Source organism: Serpula lacrymans (genome assembly GCF_000218685.1).
Source record: "Serpula lacrymans var. lacrymans S7.9 unplaced genomic scaffold SERLAscaffold_2, whole genome shotgun sequence".
Lineage (NCBI taxonomy): Eukaryota > Fungi > Basidiomycota > Agaricomycetes > Boletales > Serpulaceae > Serpula > Serpula lacrymans.
In genome coordinates, this window is record NW_006763291.1 from 1,529,191 (window position 1) to 1,545,450 (window position 16,260).

The 16,260-nt window shown below is 48.4% G+C and overlaps 9 protein-coding genes across 9 annotated transcripts; 3 read left to right on the forward strand and 6 right to left on the reverse strand.

Annotated features, from left to right (window-relative positions):
- Nucleotides 1-177: 177 nt before the first annotated feature.
- Nucleotides 178-4,383, reverse strand: SERLADRAFT_405423 (uncharacterized protein; the record flags this gene model as incomplete). The annotated part of the gene is made up of 7 exons (XM_007313591.1): nt 178-592; nt 652-1,504; nt 1,561-2,554; nt 2,612-2,845; nt 2,993-3,535; nt 3,592-4,014; nt 4,072-4,383. The coding sequence occupies 7 exons, from the start codon at nt 4,381-4,383 to the stop codon at nt 178-180; spliced, it is 3,774 nt and encodes a 1,257-aa protein (XP_007313653.1).
- A 141-nt stretch (nt 4,384-4,524) lies between these two features.
- On the reverse strand, nt 4,525-4,750 carry SERLADRAFT_365431 (uncharacterized protein; the record flags this gene model as incomplete). The annotated part of the gene is made up of 2 exons (XM_007313592.1): nt 4,525-4,657; nt 4,710-4,750. The coding sequence occupies 2 exons, from the start codon at nt 4,748-4,750 to the stop codon at nt 4,525-4,527; spliced, it is 174 nt and encodes a 57-aa protein (XP_007313654.1).
- Nucleotides 4,751-4,787: 37 nt separating this feature from the next.
- On the reverse strand, nt 4,788-5,272 carry SERLADRAFT_457125 (uncharacterized protein; the record flags this gene model as incomplete). Its single annotated transcript, XM_007313593.1, has 1 exon — nt 4,788-5,272. The coding sequence occupies one exon, from the start codon at nt 4,984-4,986 to the stop codon at nt 4,831-4,833; it is 156 nt and encodes a 51-aa protein (XP_007313655.1).
- A 2,032-nt stretch (nt 5,273-7,304) lies between these two features.
- Nucleotides 7,305-9,236, forward strand: SERLADRAFT_457128 (uncharacterized protein; the record flags this gene model as incomplete). Its single annotated transcript, XM_007313594.1, has 3 exons — nt 7,305-7,569; nt 7,636-9,161; nt 9,224-9,236. The coding sequence occupies 2 exons, from the start codon at nt 7,342-7,344 to the stop codon at nt 8,968-8,970; spliced, it is 1,563 nt and encodes a 520-aa protein (XP_007313656.1).
- SERLADRAFT_457130 (uncharacterized protein) lies at nt 9,234-11,277 on the forward strand (the record flags this gene model as incomplete). The annotated part of the gene is made up of 12 exons (XM_007313595.1): nt 9,234-9,281; nt 9,346-9,495; nt 9,551-9,615; nt 9,672-9,824; nt 9,881-9,924; nt 9,987-10,166; nt 10,214-10,250; nt 10,311-10,408; nt 10,457-10,513; nt 10,575-10,728; nt 10,796-10,926; nt 10,982-11,277. The coding sequence occupies 10 exons, from the start codon at nt 9,589-9,591 to the stop codon at nt 11,070-11,072; spliced, it is 972 nt and encodes a 323-aa protein (XP_007313657.1).
- A 422-nt stretch (nt 11,278-11,699) lies between these two features.
- SERLADRAFT_345461 (uncharacterized protein) lies at nt 11,700-13,137 on the reverse strand (the record flags this gene model as incomplete). The annotated part of the gene is made up of 8 exons (XM_007313596.1): nt 11,700-11,789; nt 11,843-11,926; nt 11,985-12,128; nt 12,191-12,527; nt 12,583-12,686; nt 12,740-12,841; nt 12,900-12,958; nt 13,071-13,137. Coding segments are annotated over 8 exons (987 nt in total), but the record flags the coding sequence as incomplete, so codon positions are not given.
- A 364-nt stretch (nt 13,138-13,501) lies between these two features.
- SERLADRAFT_457131 (uncharacterized protein) lies at nt 13,502-15,000 on the reverse strand (the record flags this gene model as incomplete). Its single annotated transcript, XM_007313597.1, has 4 exons — nt 13,502-14,046; nt 14,098-14,167; nt 14,222-14,353; nt 14,408-15,000. The coding sequence occupies 4 exons, from the start codon at nt 14,937-14,939 to the stop codon at nt 13,590-13,592; spliced, it is 1,191 nt and encodes a 396-aa protein (XP_007313659.1).
- A 94-nt stretch (nt 15,001-15,094) lies between these two features.
- Nucleotides 15,095-15,830, forward strand: SERLADRAFT_457134 (uncharacterized protein; the record flags this gene model as incomplete). The annotated part of the gene is made up of 3 exons (XM_007313598.1): nt 15,095-15,157; nt 15,209-15,549; nt 15,617-15,830. One exon carries the CDS (start codon nt 15,254-15,256, stop codon nt 15,470-15,472), a length of 219 nt encoding a protein of 72 aa, XP_007313660.1.
- Nucleotides 15,831-15,846: 16 nt separating this feature from the next.
- SERLADRAFT_378239 (uncharacterized protein) lies at nt 15,847-16,224 on the reverse strand (the record flags this gene model as incomplete). Its single annotated transcript, XM_007313599.1, has 1 exon — nt 15,847-16,224. One exon carries the CDS (start codon nt 16,222-16,224, stop codon nt 15,847-15,849), a length of 378 nt encoding a protein of 125 aa, XP_007313661.1.
- Between the last annotated feature and the right edge of the window lie 36 nt (nt 16,225-16,260).

Sequence of the window (16,260 nt, forward strand, 5' to 3'; positions counted from 1 at the left end):
GCCCAAAGGCAGTATGCAAGTATGATGATTAGCGTCTTCGCACGCCAGATTGTACTCCAGATTGAAAGAAAAAAGTAAAAACAGAGAATTAAGGTACTTTGTAGCAGCAATGCATATATATGACAATATATAACAAAATGGCGATGCGAAGAAATGCGAAAACTGTGAAGGGTATTCTCACGTCTTCGGATCCACCGAATATGGAGGCAACGAAGACGTCGACGAACATGGCGTGAGACTGCGTGATGGTATTCCAAGGCTCTTGTCTTTTTCCTGTTGTTCCCAGCCTGGTGTCACAGGCCGTGAGGAATTGGGAGTGTTGGTTTGCGATCGGTTGTGGACCAAGTGTGCGCGCACGAGATGTCCGGCAGCCAGAGCGCTCATGAGGGAAAGCTCGCCAGCCATAACGGAGGCGGCAATGATACGAGCGAGACGCTGAGAATTCTGACCGGGGGTGGTGGAGTGCGCGCCTTTGATCCCGAGCATTTCGAGGATAGCTCCTTGAGGTGCAAGGACCGTGCCTCCTCCGACCGTGCCGACTTCAATGGACGGCATCGACACCGTCATAAGGAGATCTTCACCGTCATTTGTTCTGCAATGACAGACATATTCAGTAAATGCCAGCGAATCATGATACTACGGAAAACTTACGGCTCCATGAGAGTCATACAGTTTGAACTTTCAACATTCTGGGCAGGATCCTGGCCAGTAGCCAAAAAGACAGCGGTCAGGATGTTTGCAGCATGTGCGTTGAAGCCACCAATCGAGCCAGCCATGGCGCTGCCCACCAAGTTCTTCTTGATGTTCAGGTTGCAAAGCGCCTCTACGGTGGTCTTGAGCACGCTCTTGACAACCTTTCCAGGAATAACGGCTTCAGCGACAACGCTCTTTCCACGTCCTTCAATCCAGTTAATGGCCGCAGGTTTCTTGTCTGTGCAATAGTTGCCCGACAATGCAAGCGTAATCATGTCTGGGAAATGCTTCTGCATAACTTCCAGTGCCTTCTCCGTTCCCTTTGAGATCATGTTCATGCCCATTGCGTCACCTGTCGTCGTAGCAAATCGCACGAACAACGTCCGACCAGCCATAGCAGTCTTCAATCTCTGCAGCTTGGCAAAACGTGACGTCGACTCGAAAGCCTCTCTGATAATGGCGTAACCTTCCTCAGAGTCAACCCAGGCCTTGGCCTCGGCAGCCAAGGAGATAGAGGGGAAGTCGATGGCAGGACCACGAGTCATGCCGTCCCCTGTGATCACAGTCGTTACGCCTCCTCCCGAGTTCAATGCCTTGCAACCACGAGACGTCGAAGCTACAAGTGTACCTTCAGCCGTGGCCATGGGAATGTGGACTTGTTGACCATCGATGTTAAGAGGTCCAGCGATACCGAGAGGAATAGGGATGTATCCGACAACGTTCTCGCAGCATGCTCCGTAGACTCGCGAGTAATCGTAATTGGTCATAGGGACATCAGAGTACTCCAAAGTCTTCGTTTCCGTCGAACGAGCTGGTGAATCATGACATCAGTAACGAAGCTATTTCGTCTGTTCTCGTGACACTCACATATCAGCGATCTCCGGATCGCGACGGCACGTTCGAGATCACCTAATACCTTCTCAAGCGCATACGCTGCGATCTTGCCATTCTGCGCCAACATGATAATCTCCTCGTCGTTCAACATAGACAACGACACAGAAAGTGGTCTTGGTCCATTATCGAAGATGTCAAGGCACTCTTCGAGCGATCGAATGGTAATGTCGCCTTTGGGCTCTCTCAATGCTGCAACAGCAGACTGTGCACGCAACTTCATATCGAGCATGAAGGGAGGAACACCGGTGGCAGGGATAGCTATGGGCGCTACCATGGGTCGGGCAGTAACAGGAGAAGGGACGAACGACAGATCTTTCGTTGGCGCAGGAGTACGAGGTTTAGGCTCGTCGTCTCCAACAGCAAAAGAAGGTTTCTTCCATGGAGCCGCAGAAGCAGGGGGGACGGAATCGGCAGAAAGAGGCGAAAGGACTTTGTCCTCAGTGTCGCGAGTCCTCCTATCACCTCCAACAGACAAGAACCTAACACTCTGAGGCTGGAAGCTTCGCAAACCACCTTCCGCAATACCCCTTAGAAGGTAACCATTGAGAGCAACGCTGGCTGCAAGAACCAAGACAATCCATTTGGACAGGACTGGATCACCGACGAGCCTAGTCCAACCGGACATGAAGTTCTCGATCATTTCACTAGACCTGAAAAGTGCACGAGGGCGAATACGGGCGACAGCAGGTACAACTCTGACGTAGAGTGGGGGCGAGATTTTGACAAGGAGATCAACGTTAGAGGTGATGTTTGTGTTCGCGTCCACGATCTGGTCCACAACAGCGAGGCGAGAAAGAACTTCTGAGATGACAGGGGAAGTTATGTCGACCTTACGAGCACCCGTAATCGAGTCACCCAGAGTGCTGAAGGTGTCGATGGTGGATTGAGACTGGTAGCGGTTGACAGACTTGGCAGGAGTAAGCGTGGTGGAGAGGTTAAGTAGGTGCAAAGTCAGGAACGAGGCGATCTGATGATTTATTGTCTCTCAGTCAGATGTCAATACATTATGATGGAAAGCACACACCAATAGGAGTTTCAGTCTGGCAACGGGATTCTCTTCCTTGATATCTTGGTGACGGCTGTTCTTCTGCTTGAGCATAGACCCTTTCACGCCGATGATCGTTTCTGATATTCTCGCGTGAAGGCTGTCTTGGTGGCGAGGTGGTGGGCGCGCAAGCGAGCTGGCTTTTCCTTCCCCAGAAAGATTGTTCGAGCTCCTCGACCTGGTTATTTCACGGACAAGTCTGATGCGTCGGACCTAAGCAAAGGAACAATAAGAAAAACACATGAGTTCCGTCTCCAGCTATCGGACAGAAGAATTGCAAAATGGGCCGTCGGGTGAACAAATAGCGGCAACCCTAATTTGGGTGCCATTTGTCCGGTAGTCAAGAATCATATGACTTACCTCTACCATAACAGCCAAAATGGCTGTATAAAAAGTACCAAATAGGATGCAGTCGAAAGTCAGGCTCACAGCCGCTAGGGCGCAAAATTCTTTCAGACCCCCCACTTTGCTTTTGGCACCCATAGCGAGCACAGCGATCTCAAGAGCATAGTCACGCAAGATAACATTCCCACTGCGGTCAAGTGCCTCCATGATGATATCCCCGGCAGGTTTCATCTGTCCACGGAAGCGACCTTCCTTAACTGGTGTAGTAAGGTGAGGGTGGTTGAAGACAGCGCGTGCAAGACGGAGAGGCTTATCGAAACCAACTGTACAGACCAGGAAAGGCAGAGCCTCCGTGAGACTTATGGGGTCGAGAGGAATTTGCAGGTAGAGTGCGAAAGGAAGGGCGAGAAGGAAAGCCAAAACGGACGATGATACGATAGCCGTGCTTAACCAGAAGTTGGATCCCAGAGCTCGCGAGGACAACAAAAGCCGAATGAATGTGGCATGCATCAAAATGTATCCGAGAAGGACCAAGAGAATGTCCAGTGAGTCGGCTTTCTGCTCAGACGACCCATTAGAACATTTACACGAAAATAACTTTGTGCAGCTCTTACCTTGGCAAGCTCCCAGAAGCGCACGACGAGTGCACTGGCAGCATAGGCAATCCATTTCCCACTCTTCATCTCTCCAATGGTCTCAGTCTGGCGTCCCTCAAGATGGTACACCACATCGAATTCATCCGCGGCGAACTTTCCATAGTCCTTAAGGGCGTCGATGAAGTTGCCTCGGGCATCCGCGGCAAAGGAAAGCGTGACCACTTTGGACCTTGATGACATGGAAGAAGTAGCGGTGAAGCATTGGGCAGGTAGCTGGGTGCTGTCGCCTGCTGTCGTCTCAGCAGCATCGGTTGGGATGTAGCAGAGAGAAGTATATTTCTCGCCGGAATAAGCAGAGAAATCGTGAGTAATGTAGTGGGTAACGTTGTTAATTGACTGGACGAGTGGAGCCAAGGCTAATGTTGTTGAGTCTGCAGAGGACTTGATATAAAAATGGTCAATTTCATTTCGTTGCAATCTCAGTACACAAACACTCACCTCTTCTAGTTTCTGCGTAGGCGCAGGGTCTAATGAGAATATTATTTGCTGTAATTCCAAAGGTCTTGAGCTATCTCCGGCAGCCGAGCGTCCATTGTACCAATTCTCATCGACACCAACCCATTCACCGTCTCGCAGTAATGCGTGTGCAGGACGTAGGGTTGATGGGAAAGTAGGAGCAAAGAATGCGGAGTGTTTGATAGCAGATAGGATTTGAAAATATGCGAGAGTACCAATCACGGAGAAAAAGACTATGGTCTCGATTGGAGAGAATGCGACGCGCCTGGCGAGTGGATGGAGGAGGACACGCATGGCAAAATATGGTCTAGAGGGATAATACTTGAAGTATAGTGGTAATACCCCAGACCTATATATAAAAAGACAGTCAACTGCGAACGACCATCACAAGGCTGGGAATGATGCTCACCTATGTATGGCGCAGCCTTTATACCTCTATAATGGCAAGCAGATGCGACAATAGAACGAAAGGGAGGTGATGAGGTGGTCCTCGCTGGGGAAAGCAAAGGAGGAAGCGAGGTATGGGCAGACCTTGAGCGCAGCAAAAAGGCAGAGAATGGTACGAGGGCTATCCGCAATTTACAACTTTTTTATTTGGATCTAATCGGCTAAATAAGTACCACCCATAAACTCGCACAGGACCCCAGAAACCATTGTCCATGGAGCGCTCATTGATTCGCTCCTGGTTTCATCCATGCATTGTCCTTGACACTACTGTCACCTTCAGCTCGTTGCAGGCGTTTAACTGTGCCACCAAAAGTCTATTGGAGGGCAACACACCGTCGCATTAAACATGAACAAGAGCGAATCACAATGGCCGTCCAAGACTTGTGCAGGGCTCTGATTCGCTATTAGGAAACGTTTTCCTGCGGCCGCTCTCCTAGGCACCACATTCATGCTACTTCCGCTTTGGTCAGTTTGTATGGTCTTCCGTCATTGGCCTTTCTAGAAAATCAAACTGGAGCCCACAGAACTGTAATGCAAGTAGCATGGATGATATCAAGACCACTAGAACCAGCGAACGCCGCAACCAATCCCATTCAAGTCACATTCTGGTCTCGCTATTCCTGCGAAACTAAGGACGAATGAATGGTGGTGCATCAGGCCAATTATCAGTGTATGACCGCATCAAATTGCAGGGGAACCAGTCCTGTGTCTTGATGTCAAGAGACCATTGGCGTATGGGTGCTGATACGGTAGCGATGCATGGTGACGGGCTCTGCGGCGGTGCCTTTCTAAACTCATCTCGGGGTCATAGCCTGAGAAGTGGAAACAGTTATTAGCTTTTGTTCTTTTTGCCAACTTGGATCCGTATACCCAATCCAGAAGCACATCTCCAATAGATCTTGTGCACTTCTTGTGGTTTGATATGGACACCTCGAATGGATCCGGGCCCAGTCAGTTCCCCATGCATTCTCTTGGTTTACTTCCGCACGGCGTCAATTCAAGGCGTCTGCACATTTCACACTCGCTGCTTTGCGACATGTTCCCTGTACTGTCGTCGCAAATGAAGAGTTGCTTCAGAACGTCAAACTCAAACGTAACACAGCTAGCCAATGCACCAAAGCTGTGATACCTCTACACCGAGTCTGGTTCCTGAGCCAATCGCTGACGCCGTAATCCATCCGCGGGTAACCGGTCCCTCTCTCCGGTTCCGACGCCGACCCGGATGGCCTCTTCTTGCATGGCCATTGACCACTCGATTATCCCCTGGCTTCTTCAAAGGAAATCTTTTAAACTGCATCTCCAATTTTTCATGTCAGGACGGCTGCAGATCGTTATCTTCTTAGTTGCGGCGGTCATATCGCTGAATGATCACGCTATCTGACACATTCATTTCCTTCATATTCAGCGTCTATTGATACCTAACGGTTCTCGCTCCGGAGGTTACAGGAGATATCCCGTCGAGAACCTCGATGACGCCTCCATATCGCTGCTCCAAGAAAAGGTCGTCTGTATCACCGATGCAAATACCTGTATCATCCAGCCGGCTCAGCGACTTTTTCTCCCTTTGACCGCTCTATAAGCAATGTCCTCCATCACCGGATGCCATCGTACCACGTTTATGGGTGACCTGCTGTGCACGGTGCATCCAAATATCCGCTCTTGCCCGCTTGTCTGAGCACACCAGTTTCGTAGCCTCTCTCTCATTCGTGGCATTTACAGCTTCCCGTCAAACGTCCATGAGGCAGACATGTGCGGTTAATAGTCTATGCCGCAAATGCTTGAAGATCATGCTTGGCTTACATGGAATATGCAGATTGTTAGCCCGCAGTTCGCATTCCCAAAAACACGCTCTATGCCCCCTTGACACCCTCGAGCTATACTATTTGCAATGTAAGTTGGTTACGAGCATGGTCGATAGCTTATCTCTTGCGAGCTAGCTCGCATTCCCGCCACATCCATTCGCAATCTTCGGTTATTTCAGCACTCACCGTGACTCAGACTTAAAGGCCATGATTGTGGCTTTCGAATTTAGCCAATACGGGGCAGCCAGCAGACTTGGGGCGTTTCTCAAGCAGGTCACGATATCCTTTATCAAGATATAAACAGCTAATACATCATCGTTATTCGCCGCGTTCGCTACACGCCGGCTATCGTGAACTATGCAACAACTCACGGTCTCCGTTCTACGCAACAGGCAACTCGCGATACCGGGAATAGACAAGTTGGCGCTGGTCTATAGTTTGCGTCATGCATGATGCTGCTGTACTCGAATGAAACGTGTCTTGATCGGAACATGAGGCGCCATTCATAAGACTCAAAGATAGGATTATGTGGCGCTTGCTCCATCTCAGAGCCTTCGATATAAGGTTGGTGTACTATTGATATGGCATAGGAGCCACTTGCATAGGGTCCTCGCCTCGATATAAGGTTGGTGTACTATTGATATGACATAGGAGCAACTTGCACAGGGTCCTCGCCTCTCGGTATAACGATATACCCCCTGTTCCGATTCATTGAACGCGAAAATCCACTTAAATAGGGCTAGTAGTGTACTAGCGCTGTTTGGCTATTATTGAAAATGCAGCATCACGAGTGTCTATCAGTCTGAAAGCTGTATAGTCCGCCTGTTAGCGAGTTTACAATCATATCAGAATATCTTGGAAACATATATTCATTACGCCATAGCAAGCACAGTGTGGGACAGGCCGGATGGCGTCGGCAGCGGCAATGGCGTTCTCGTTGACGCCGAACGCATGAATTGTCTTTCCGGTTTGTTTTTGACAGCGAGAGAGTATTGCAGATAACATGTCGTTGTCGTTGGTATGGCTTCTGGCCATCATCCCCCTGATTTTGTATCTCTACATCCGACGCAACGATAAGCTTTTATGCCAACTTCCCTCAGAGGCGCTCTCCTTCTCGCCAAAGCGGTTCACCCCAGACGTCGTGCGCGATGCTGCGAGGAAGATGGCAGAGTCGCCTGTGGTTGTGGACACCCTGCCGCGGACTGGACGTAGATATATTGTCGTTGGTGGGGTGAGTCCATTGCTAGCAGCTTCTTTTTTGGGAATCCACGACTGATTACCGCTATCGTGATAAAAGGCCGGTTTCCTTGGAGGATGGATGGTCTTGCATCTGCTTCAGCGAGGCGAAGACCCAAGACGAATAAGAATCATAGACATCCGCGCGCCGTCTCGACCTGACCTCAAGAAAGGAGAAGCACAAAAGGTCGCCTTTTATCAAGCAGATATATCCGATGCAGCAGCCGTAGAGGCTGCATTCAAAGCGCCATGGCCTCCCTGCGACGCCGACGCCGGCCAACCAGAGCCTGAAATCACCGTCTTCAACAGTGCCGCCAGTATTCGCTTCTACGAACGTCATACCGCTCTTGTCCCCCGTTCTGCCAAGGTCAATCTCGATGGCGTCCAGAACGTCGTCAAAGCAGCTTGCTCAGTCGGCGCCACTGTCCTCATCTACACCTCATCAGGATCTGTCGCCGTTCATCGATCGCGATTCTGGCTGTGGCCATGGGAAAAGCAGCCCAAATACTTTGTGCAAGTGCTCAACGACGATGACAGCATCGTGCCCAAACGTCACGAGCAGTTCTTTTCCAACTATGCTGCAACAAAGATACGAGGCGAGAGAGCTGTGCGGGCGGCAGATAAGAGTGCTGCTGCTGGCCAGAAAACGTTGAGGACGGGCTGTATTCGTCCTGGAAATGGGATATTCGGCCCTGGTGGAGACATTTTATGTGGGGCCTACCTCGTCCGTAGGGACAATCCTACGTGGGTGAACCACATCCTACAATCTTTTTCCTACGTAGAAAACTGCTCTCAAGCCCATCTATGCTATGAGCGCCGCCTCATAGATCTCCACCAAGGAAGCTCAAACCCAGATATAGGAGGACAAGCTTTTACGATCACAGATACCGGACCTCCCGTCACATTCGGCGATTGCTACACTGCTCTAACTACCCTCTCCCCCGACCCGGTATTTCCTGTCTTCTCTCCCACCGCCATGCTGCTTCTCGCCCATATCCTTGAATTTATATATCTTTCACGATTCTTCCTTTCAGAATCGTCTTCTCAGCTAATGCGCTTCTTCGCTCGGTTTATACCCAATATTACGGGAGATATTATTAATTTGCAACCTTCGCTCTTTGCACTCACTTCGATTCACTTGGTTTTTGATGATTCACGAGCCCGTCTTCCTCCAGCAAAGGGTGGTCTGGGCTACAACGGCTGCTTCACATCTCTTCAGGGACTTTGTAAGACAGTCGACGAGCACATCAAAGCTGGTGAAAGTGGAGAAGAACGTTCATTGTCAGGCGGCATCAGTTTCGGTTTTGGCCTCACGAAAGCTTCGAGAGGAGTAGACAAGGTGCAGAAGAAAGTTAGCGAGCAGTTACAGTTAGATGCTGTGGGAGCCTTAAATTAATATTATTGGAAGCGACATCTATTGCAGAGGCTTGTCGATACAAATCAAGTTGTCAATGGGAGTGTGGCAGTCATGGAAAAGTCTGGCCTGCAGTGTCATCGATGGTTTGTTGATGCTCTGACTTTGGTTGAAGTCATAGTCAGTTTTTGAGCGCTCAGTGATATGACTCTTGATATGGCTCTTTGTAAGCAGTGAGTCATGCAGCAAGTCATTAGCAGCGCCATGATAACTATGTACACTATAATGTTCGCAGCTCGGTTCTCGATAACGCAAATGGTGTTTCTTACATCTGACCGAAATTGGTCTTCAAAAGTATGTTGGAGGAAGTTTTGGAAACCCAAATGGGATTAGCTCAGATTTTTGAATTGCGCTTAGCCATAAAACTATCAAGCGAGTTCGACCACTTTGCAGATGCTATGCCGCTTTATCGGAAAATACATCAAGACTCTCAAGGTGGTGGATCGGTGCCGCTTTGCCAGAAGCGCAAAGAGTCATTCATGTACTGAACTCTTTTAAGTTTTCAAGGTATTTAATACCCTCTTCACGGATTGCATTTGTCCGAACCAATCATTTATAAAAGGCGCTACAGTCTTACATCGACTCTGTTCACAAGGCAATATGTCAACTCGCATTGAGCTCATCCTTGTAAGTTGCTTTCTCCACGTTAATAGCCCCTGACTTTTAAGTGACTCCGCATGCAGGGCGCAGGCTCGTTCGGTAAACCCGGGCCCAAGTCCAATGGTGCTCGCGTTCATACGGTAGAACAGTGTCGAGAGATGGTGGATGCATTTGTTCGCTATGGACACAAGAAGATCGACACGGCCCGCATATATGGTGGTGGGACATCTGAAGAGGTATGACCTTACGATATCAGGTCTGCCTTCACACCAACTAACCGTTGCATATGCAGTTCCTGGGAGAGATCGACGTGAAAGGCTGCACCGTAGACACCAAGTACGTCCTCCGATACCTTACCCCGCACTTCTCACAGATGTGTGACTTTGTGAAATGATTAGAGTTTATCCTATGCAGCCTGGAGATCACGCGCCAGCAAGGCTGCGGGCAATTTTCCGGGAGTCGATCAAGGCTCTCAATGGGCAGAAGGTTCATACGCTATACCTCCACGCTGCAGATAGAAGTGTTCCTTATGAGGACACGTTGAGAGAAGTGAATGAAATGCACAGGGAAGGCCTTCTGTAAGCCCCGTTTTTCTCACTGAGAACTGTTGCTTACATTTACTCAGAGAGGAGTTTGGCTTGAGCAACTTTTATGCCTGGGAGGTAATGTTCTCAGCTGCCGTTTCGCTATTGTCAGCCCACATGCTTACCTCCAACCCTTAGGTTGCCGAGATCGTTGGCATTGCGAAACGCAACGACTGGATTGGCCCTACTGTCTATGAAGGGTGTTACAACGCTGTCGAACGCACAGTAGAAACGGAGTATGTTTAGCTCTCACGAACTGTGACATCTTTTAATCTATTCTTCAGACTGCTTCCCTGCCTTCGTCATTTTGGCATCAGGTTCTACGCGTACAGCCCGCTGTGGTGAGTTTTCTCCTGTCACATCGGGCTTTCTGGACCGTTTGAACTAAGTTTAACTATTCAGCGGAGGACTACTGGTAGGAAAGCTCCTTAATGAAACGGACCTACGCAACAGCACGGGAGGCCGATGGGATCCTAAAGTCACAGATCTCGCGCCTACACTCCACCGGATATATGCCCCACTCTTGCCCGTGCTCAAAGAGCTAAAAGAAGCAGCAGTAAGTTTTCCCAAGTCTCATATCGTGTCAATGGGAACTTCTTCACAGTTATTCTTGGCTGACCTAGGAAAAACACGGCATACCCCTTCCTGAAGTCGCCCAACGGTGGCTTCAGCATCACAGCTTGCTCCAGCCCGGAGATGCGGTTATACTCGGAGCAGGCAGCGCTTCGCAGCTGGAAGACAATATGAAGCAGTGGTAGGTTGTCTTTGATCTTTTCCGCTTTTGTTGTTATGACATGTCTGGTTCACAGCGAGGGTGGTCCACTATCCGAGGATGTTGTCGATATGGTGAATGAGGCTTGGGCGAAGGCAAAGGCCAACGCTTCTTATTATGCTTGGTGAAATTCAAGAACCGTTGGGAGCTTTACGCCATGGGCACTCCCGCTGCACGGACTTCAAAAGAGGATATATGTAACATTAGTTGCAAGTCTGAATCCGTGACTATACTGAAAATGCTCTGTAGTACTGCAATGTAAACCCGTTGAAAAAGGCGTCTATGATGCAGCGCTACGGAGTACTCGGAATAATGTAATGATCTTTGGAATTTGGCGTACCTTCGGGTGAAGTTGAGCCTGCGTTGCAACCTGAAGCCATTTATTGGTTAATGCTCATATAACGTATACAACAAAGTAATCAACACCCTGGAACGAAACAAATGGACGAAAAAGATAACGTTCCGCTGTACTCTGACACATTAATGTGTACGGCGTCGAAGTTATGAAGGTCTCACAATAACAATGAATACGTACCTCATTTGCACTGTCATATCTTGATGGTGATCTAGTTGTTCCACCCAGTATAGTATTCGTAGTAATTTGGTTCGATAGGGGAGACAAATCCAGGAGCAATGTTCTGATACATGTCACAATAACCTTGCGTGATTGTAGAATTTTATCCGCCTTCAAGACTAGTAATACAAAGGTAATCTACAAGGGCATGTGATCAGTGTACTAGTACCAGCTTGTGCCTTCATGGTTTCACCGCGATCTTCAGAGCCGCGCGAGAGTTCATCTTATCCAGCGCCTCTTGATATTCTTCGATCTTGAACACATCGGTCACCTTGCATTGCAAATTGTCAGTCCAGGTGCTGCGCAGGTGCTGCAGTGACTTACCATGCCCTTAACTCTGATTTTACCACTGTCCAGATAGGCTACGGCGCGAGGGAAGCAATGCGTCTGCGCGAACGAGCCAATAATCTGGTGATGATGTCCTCCGTTAGTAATTGCTTGCCAGAGGCAAGAAACTCCAACGGACCTTGATTTCGTCTCCGAATATTTTCGAGGGTGGCCAGTGCACACGAGCCTCATTCGAATATACGCCATAGATCATGAGCGTTCCTCCCCTCCGCACATAGTTAATCGCGTCATTGGCTACGCTCTCCGATCCAGTTGCTTCAACCTTCAAAAATAGGACTCGAGGCTTTAGAAATATGGTTCCAGGACTGACGGAGACAGACATACGACAACGTCAAAGCCATAAGGGAATTCGCTCTTGATCTGCTCCCACTGCGGACCTGGGTTTTCTCTGTCTAGCTCGAAATACTGGTCCCCGGCGTCCAACTCTTGGGCAATTTTTGTCTTGATACCTTTGTTGGCGGCTATGACTACCTTCGTGGCCCCGTTTAGTTTCAGCAACTGGGCAAGAACGAGGCCAGTGGGTCCAGCTCCAATGACTAGGGCTTCGATGCCAACGGCAGCATTGAGTTTGTCCATGCCATGGATGGCACAAGCGGTAGGTTCGACTAACGTAGCCTCCTCATCGGTGAGATTGTGAATCTTGTACACTTTTTTTCCGTGACTAAACGGGAAAAGTGAATTAGGTATCAATTTCAATGAGAAAATGAAGGACTTACAAGACCACGTATTCGGCAAATCCACCATCTGTGGTGACACCCAGGCCATTGAAATTCTCGCACAGAAGAGTTTGACCTCGTCGACAATAAAAGCAAGTTTCGCACTGTATTGCTATTGAGCACCATAACAATAGCATGAGTGAATCTTATGGCGTACGGTCACTCCAGGATCTGCTACACATCGATCACCCTCAGTAAAACCGCGCACATTCTTCCCTATACTTGTTATTGTGCCGGTCACCTCATGGCCTGGGATCAGCTGAACCGATCCAAAACAGATCAGACAAGCAAGATGTATATTGCCAAATGGATCTTACAGGAAATTTAGAGATAAACTCTCCCTCATGTAAGTGGTTATCAGTTCCGCACATTCCTACTCAAGTTACCTACTACTCTGAGCAAAATAAAGGATAACACGTACCACAATATGATACTGTTAGACACAATAATCAAGATAAATTGGAGACCAGCTGAAGAATCAGGATCACCTTTGATCAAAACTTCGTCGTCAGAAATGGTGGGAATTGGGACATAGCGTGTTTCAAACTGACGTGGCTATCGTGATCCTTTAGCAAAATGAAAGCACGGATGATAATAGCTCAACGTGCAGCATGATAATATACAGCTTTCATAGTAGTGGATGCTGCCATCTTAATTGCAAGTTCTATGAAAATGTTAGTTGATGTTAACTGAGGATCGTTACAACTCACAGGAGATGGAGCGGGTAGTGCAAAGGTGAAATGATAGGAAGGAAAAAAGGTAGGGCGTGTGTCAGAGAAAGATACCACTGAGCTGCACTTCGGTATACGGATGCCGGTCCGCTCAGTCCCACACGTGACAATGTTATGGTGATCATAAAATAGAACAGAGGTGGTCATCTCACCCGACAACCGCATTTCTCCGATTTTTTCAGATGCAAGACAGAGAATCTTCCAAAAATATGATTGCAGATAATGTGACATTGAAGCTCGACCAGCTCCTTTGCTGAAATGGAAGAACCAAACTGACTAGCGAGGCAGGGGCCAGGGCAACTCCTTTTTTAATTGAAGGCATAATTGCACATATGCAGGGTCTGTTTCGTCAGTCACATATCCATGACGAACCAAAAAATCCACAAGAGCGAGGGCAGAACTAGGTTTGAACATGCCCTCCATTAGGTTCTCCAGCACCATCTGCACATCCATCAACTCGAAGCTCTCCACCTCTCCGTCGGCCACATTTGTTCTTGGAAAGACAGAGCCATCAGCAGGTAGGGGTAAATCAAATAGATAGTAAACGCCAGGAAGAACCCATCCTGCTGGCGAGCGATTAGGGAACGGAAGGAGTCCAGCTGAGCGAATATGCTGTCGAACATATGATGCATCTAGAGATGCTTCTTCTGAGCTTTCGCGCACTATTGTGGAAAGAGCGCTATCGCCTGCAGCAATTCCCCCGCCAACGGTCACGTCCAAACGGCCTGGCCACCTGCAAAGATGTCATCAAGCGAATGTGCTCGCGAAAAACTCATATACATACGTGCGCTTTGTCTTGGATCGCCGAGGTACCCACAACATCCTCTTGCCAGTGTCATTGGAGTCGAAATATGCTGAGTGAAACCTATCAGCAACCGTTAGCAGACACTTTTAGAAGAGGCACGTACCTGTAAGCAAGCACCCGAAGTTTGCAAAGCCAAAAAGGGGAAGAGATGTTCGTTCTACAGTGAATGCAACCGAATCTTCAAAAGATTCAATCCGAGCAGGGTTATAAATTGGGTATGCCTCGTTACTCCAGCCTATGCAACGCGTACTATGAGTCGGACGACGAATAAATTTGTGGACGGACGCACCTCTTAACATATCACGAAACATGCCGCCTTCCCTCCATTCGTCTACCAACCTCCCAATATGATGGGACCTTAGCTCCCTTCCACCAGCATTAACCCAGGGCGCAAAAGCCATTGCCCAAGGTGAGCCTGCTGGATCACCATTTGCGGACGAGCCACGAACTCGAATATCCCATGGTGATTTCCCCTGCAATCTAAGTTGAACTCTGTGGTCATCGAGCAATGCCGAAAATAAGTCCTGCCTCAAAAATCCGATAGGAGATGAAGAACAAGACAAAGGTGCTGCAGACAAGAAGAGAGGGTAAACGTGCTCCTTGTCAACCAACGTTTCATCTTTCCTACTAGCGATCCAATGTGTCTTATTCTCGTCATGAAAGGATCCTGATGATAGTACAAGATTGTTTGACGCGCGAACGAGAGGCAAGAGACTGGTATGCGAGTACGACCGTGACCTCGCCTGCGTTGCTGGTTGACCATAATAGCCAGACCTTACAGCACAAGCGTACCAGCACTTGGAAACCCGAGACCAAACCATACTTGTTATACGGGCAACGATGACAAGTGAGTGCAAGAGCGTACAACTAGTACGGGTATAAGTAACTTACTAGTAAGTAGTTATGGGTACTAGTAGCGGAGTCTGGTTAGAACCTAGCGCTGATCTTCCATCAATTGCCCACAAACGTTTCAAAGGGAATCCTTCATCTCCGAGCCACTTGCATGCCCAAGCTTTTATGCTTTACAACGATGTAACTAGTATGTTATTCTATAACAGTTTTCAATGTGCTCGTTGACCGATCCTTGCAGATTTATACTAATTACATAAATTTTTCGAAATTACAGAATGATACTATGCACACGACGGCTCAAAAGTTCAAACGACCTATGAATTACCAATCAAGACTTGCATCATTATCTGACGATTGGTCCCTGGTCCATTCGAAAACACCACCTCGGTCAAAGAAAGCCTGCTCATCAAACCCTGCATCTGCCAATGCCAATGCAACGCCAACCTGCAGCAACGAGCGGCCAGGTGTCTTACCTCCGTCCGTGCAACTGAGAAACCTATAGGATATCAGAACGTCAGTGAGGTACTAAGAGGGCCGCACGAAAGCGAAGGTATACCTCATTTCTTCGTCTAGATTAAGGTACGAATCCTTCATGGATTGGTTGTCTTCTGGAACTAAACATTTTTGATCTTTGTGTCTGTCTAAGAATGCCTTGAATTGTTCGTCCTTGATAACGAGTTTCCGCGCATCTCGAAGAGAACCAGTCTCTTGTCCGGTGTTTTCGCTATCTAGAAGAAGGACCTGGAAAACCTGAAGAGACTTTCATGAGCTAGGCGAACGGATTCAACGCTTCGAACTGATTACCTTCCACCGGAAAGGAGCGAGCTCCTCAATGCTAGCGCTCATGTCTTCGTCCCAGTTCAGGCTAGCATACATTCAAGTAAGCATTTTATCGCGGTGCCATATCCGTATTCGAGAAACAACTTGCCTCGTTACAACCGTATTAATCTTCACTTCGATACCTCTTCTACGACACCATTCGGCAACTTGGAACACGCGACCGACGTGGTTACCAGTGCCCTTTTCAGAGCGGCCAATTTGCACGTTAACATCGGCATCGAAACTGTCGCAGGATATAGCCATGACGTCCAAATAACGGCCGTAGGTATCCATCCATTTTTCTGTAACTTTTGATCCATTGTTCACCACAGAGCAGGATTCGAGATGGAGTTCCTCTTTGCAAAAGCGGAAAATTTCGCCAATGAAGTCTGGCTTCAGGAACGGTTCACCACCGCTAATATTCAGTTTCTTCATTCCTGCCTGTGCCAGCAGTCTTAGACCTTTCTTGGC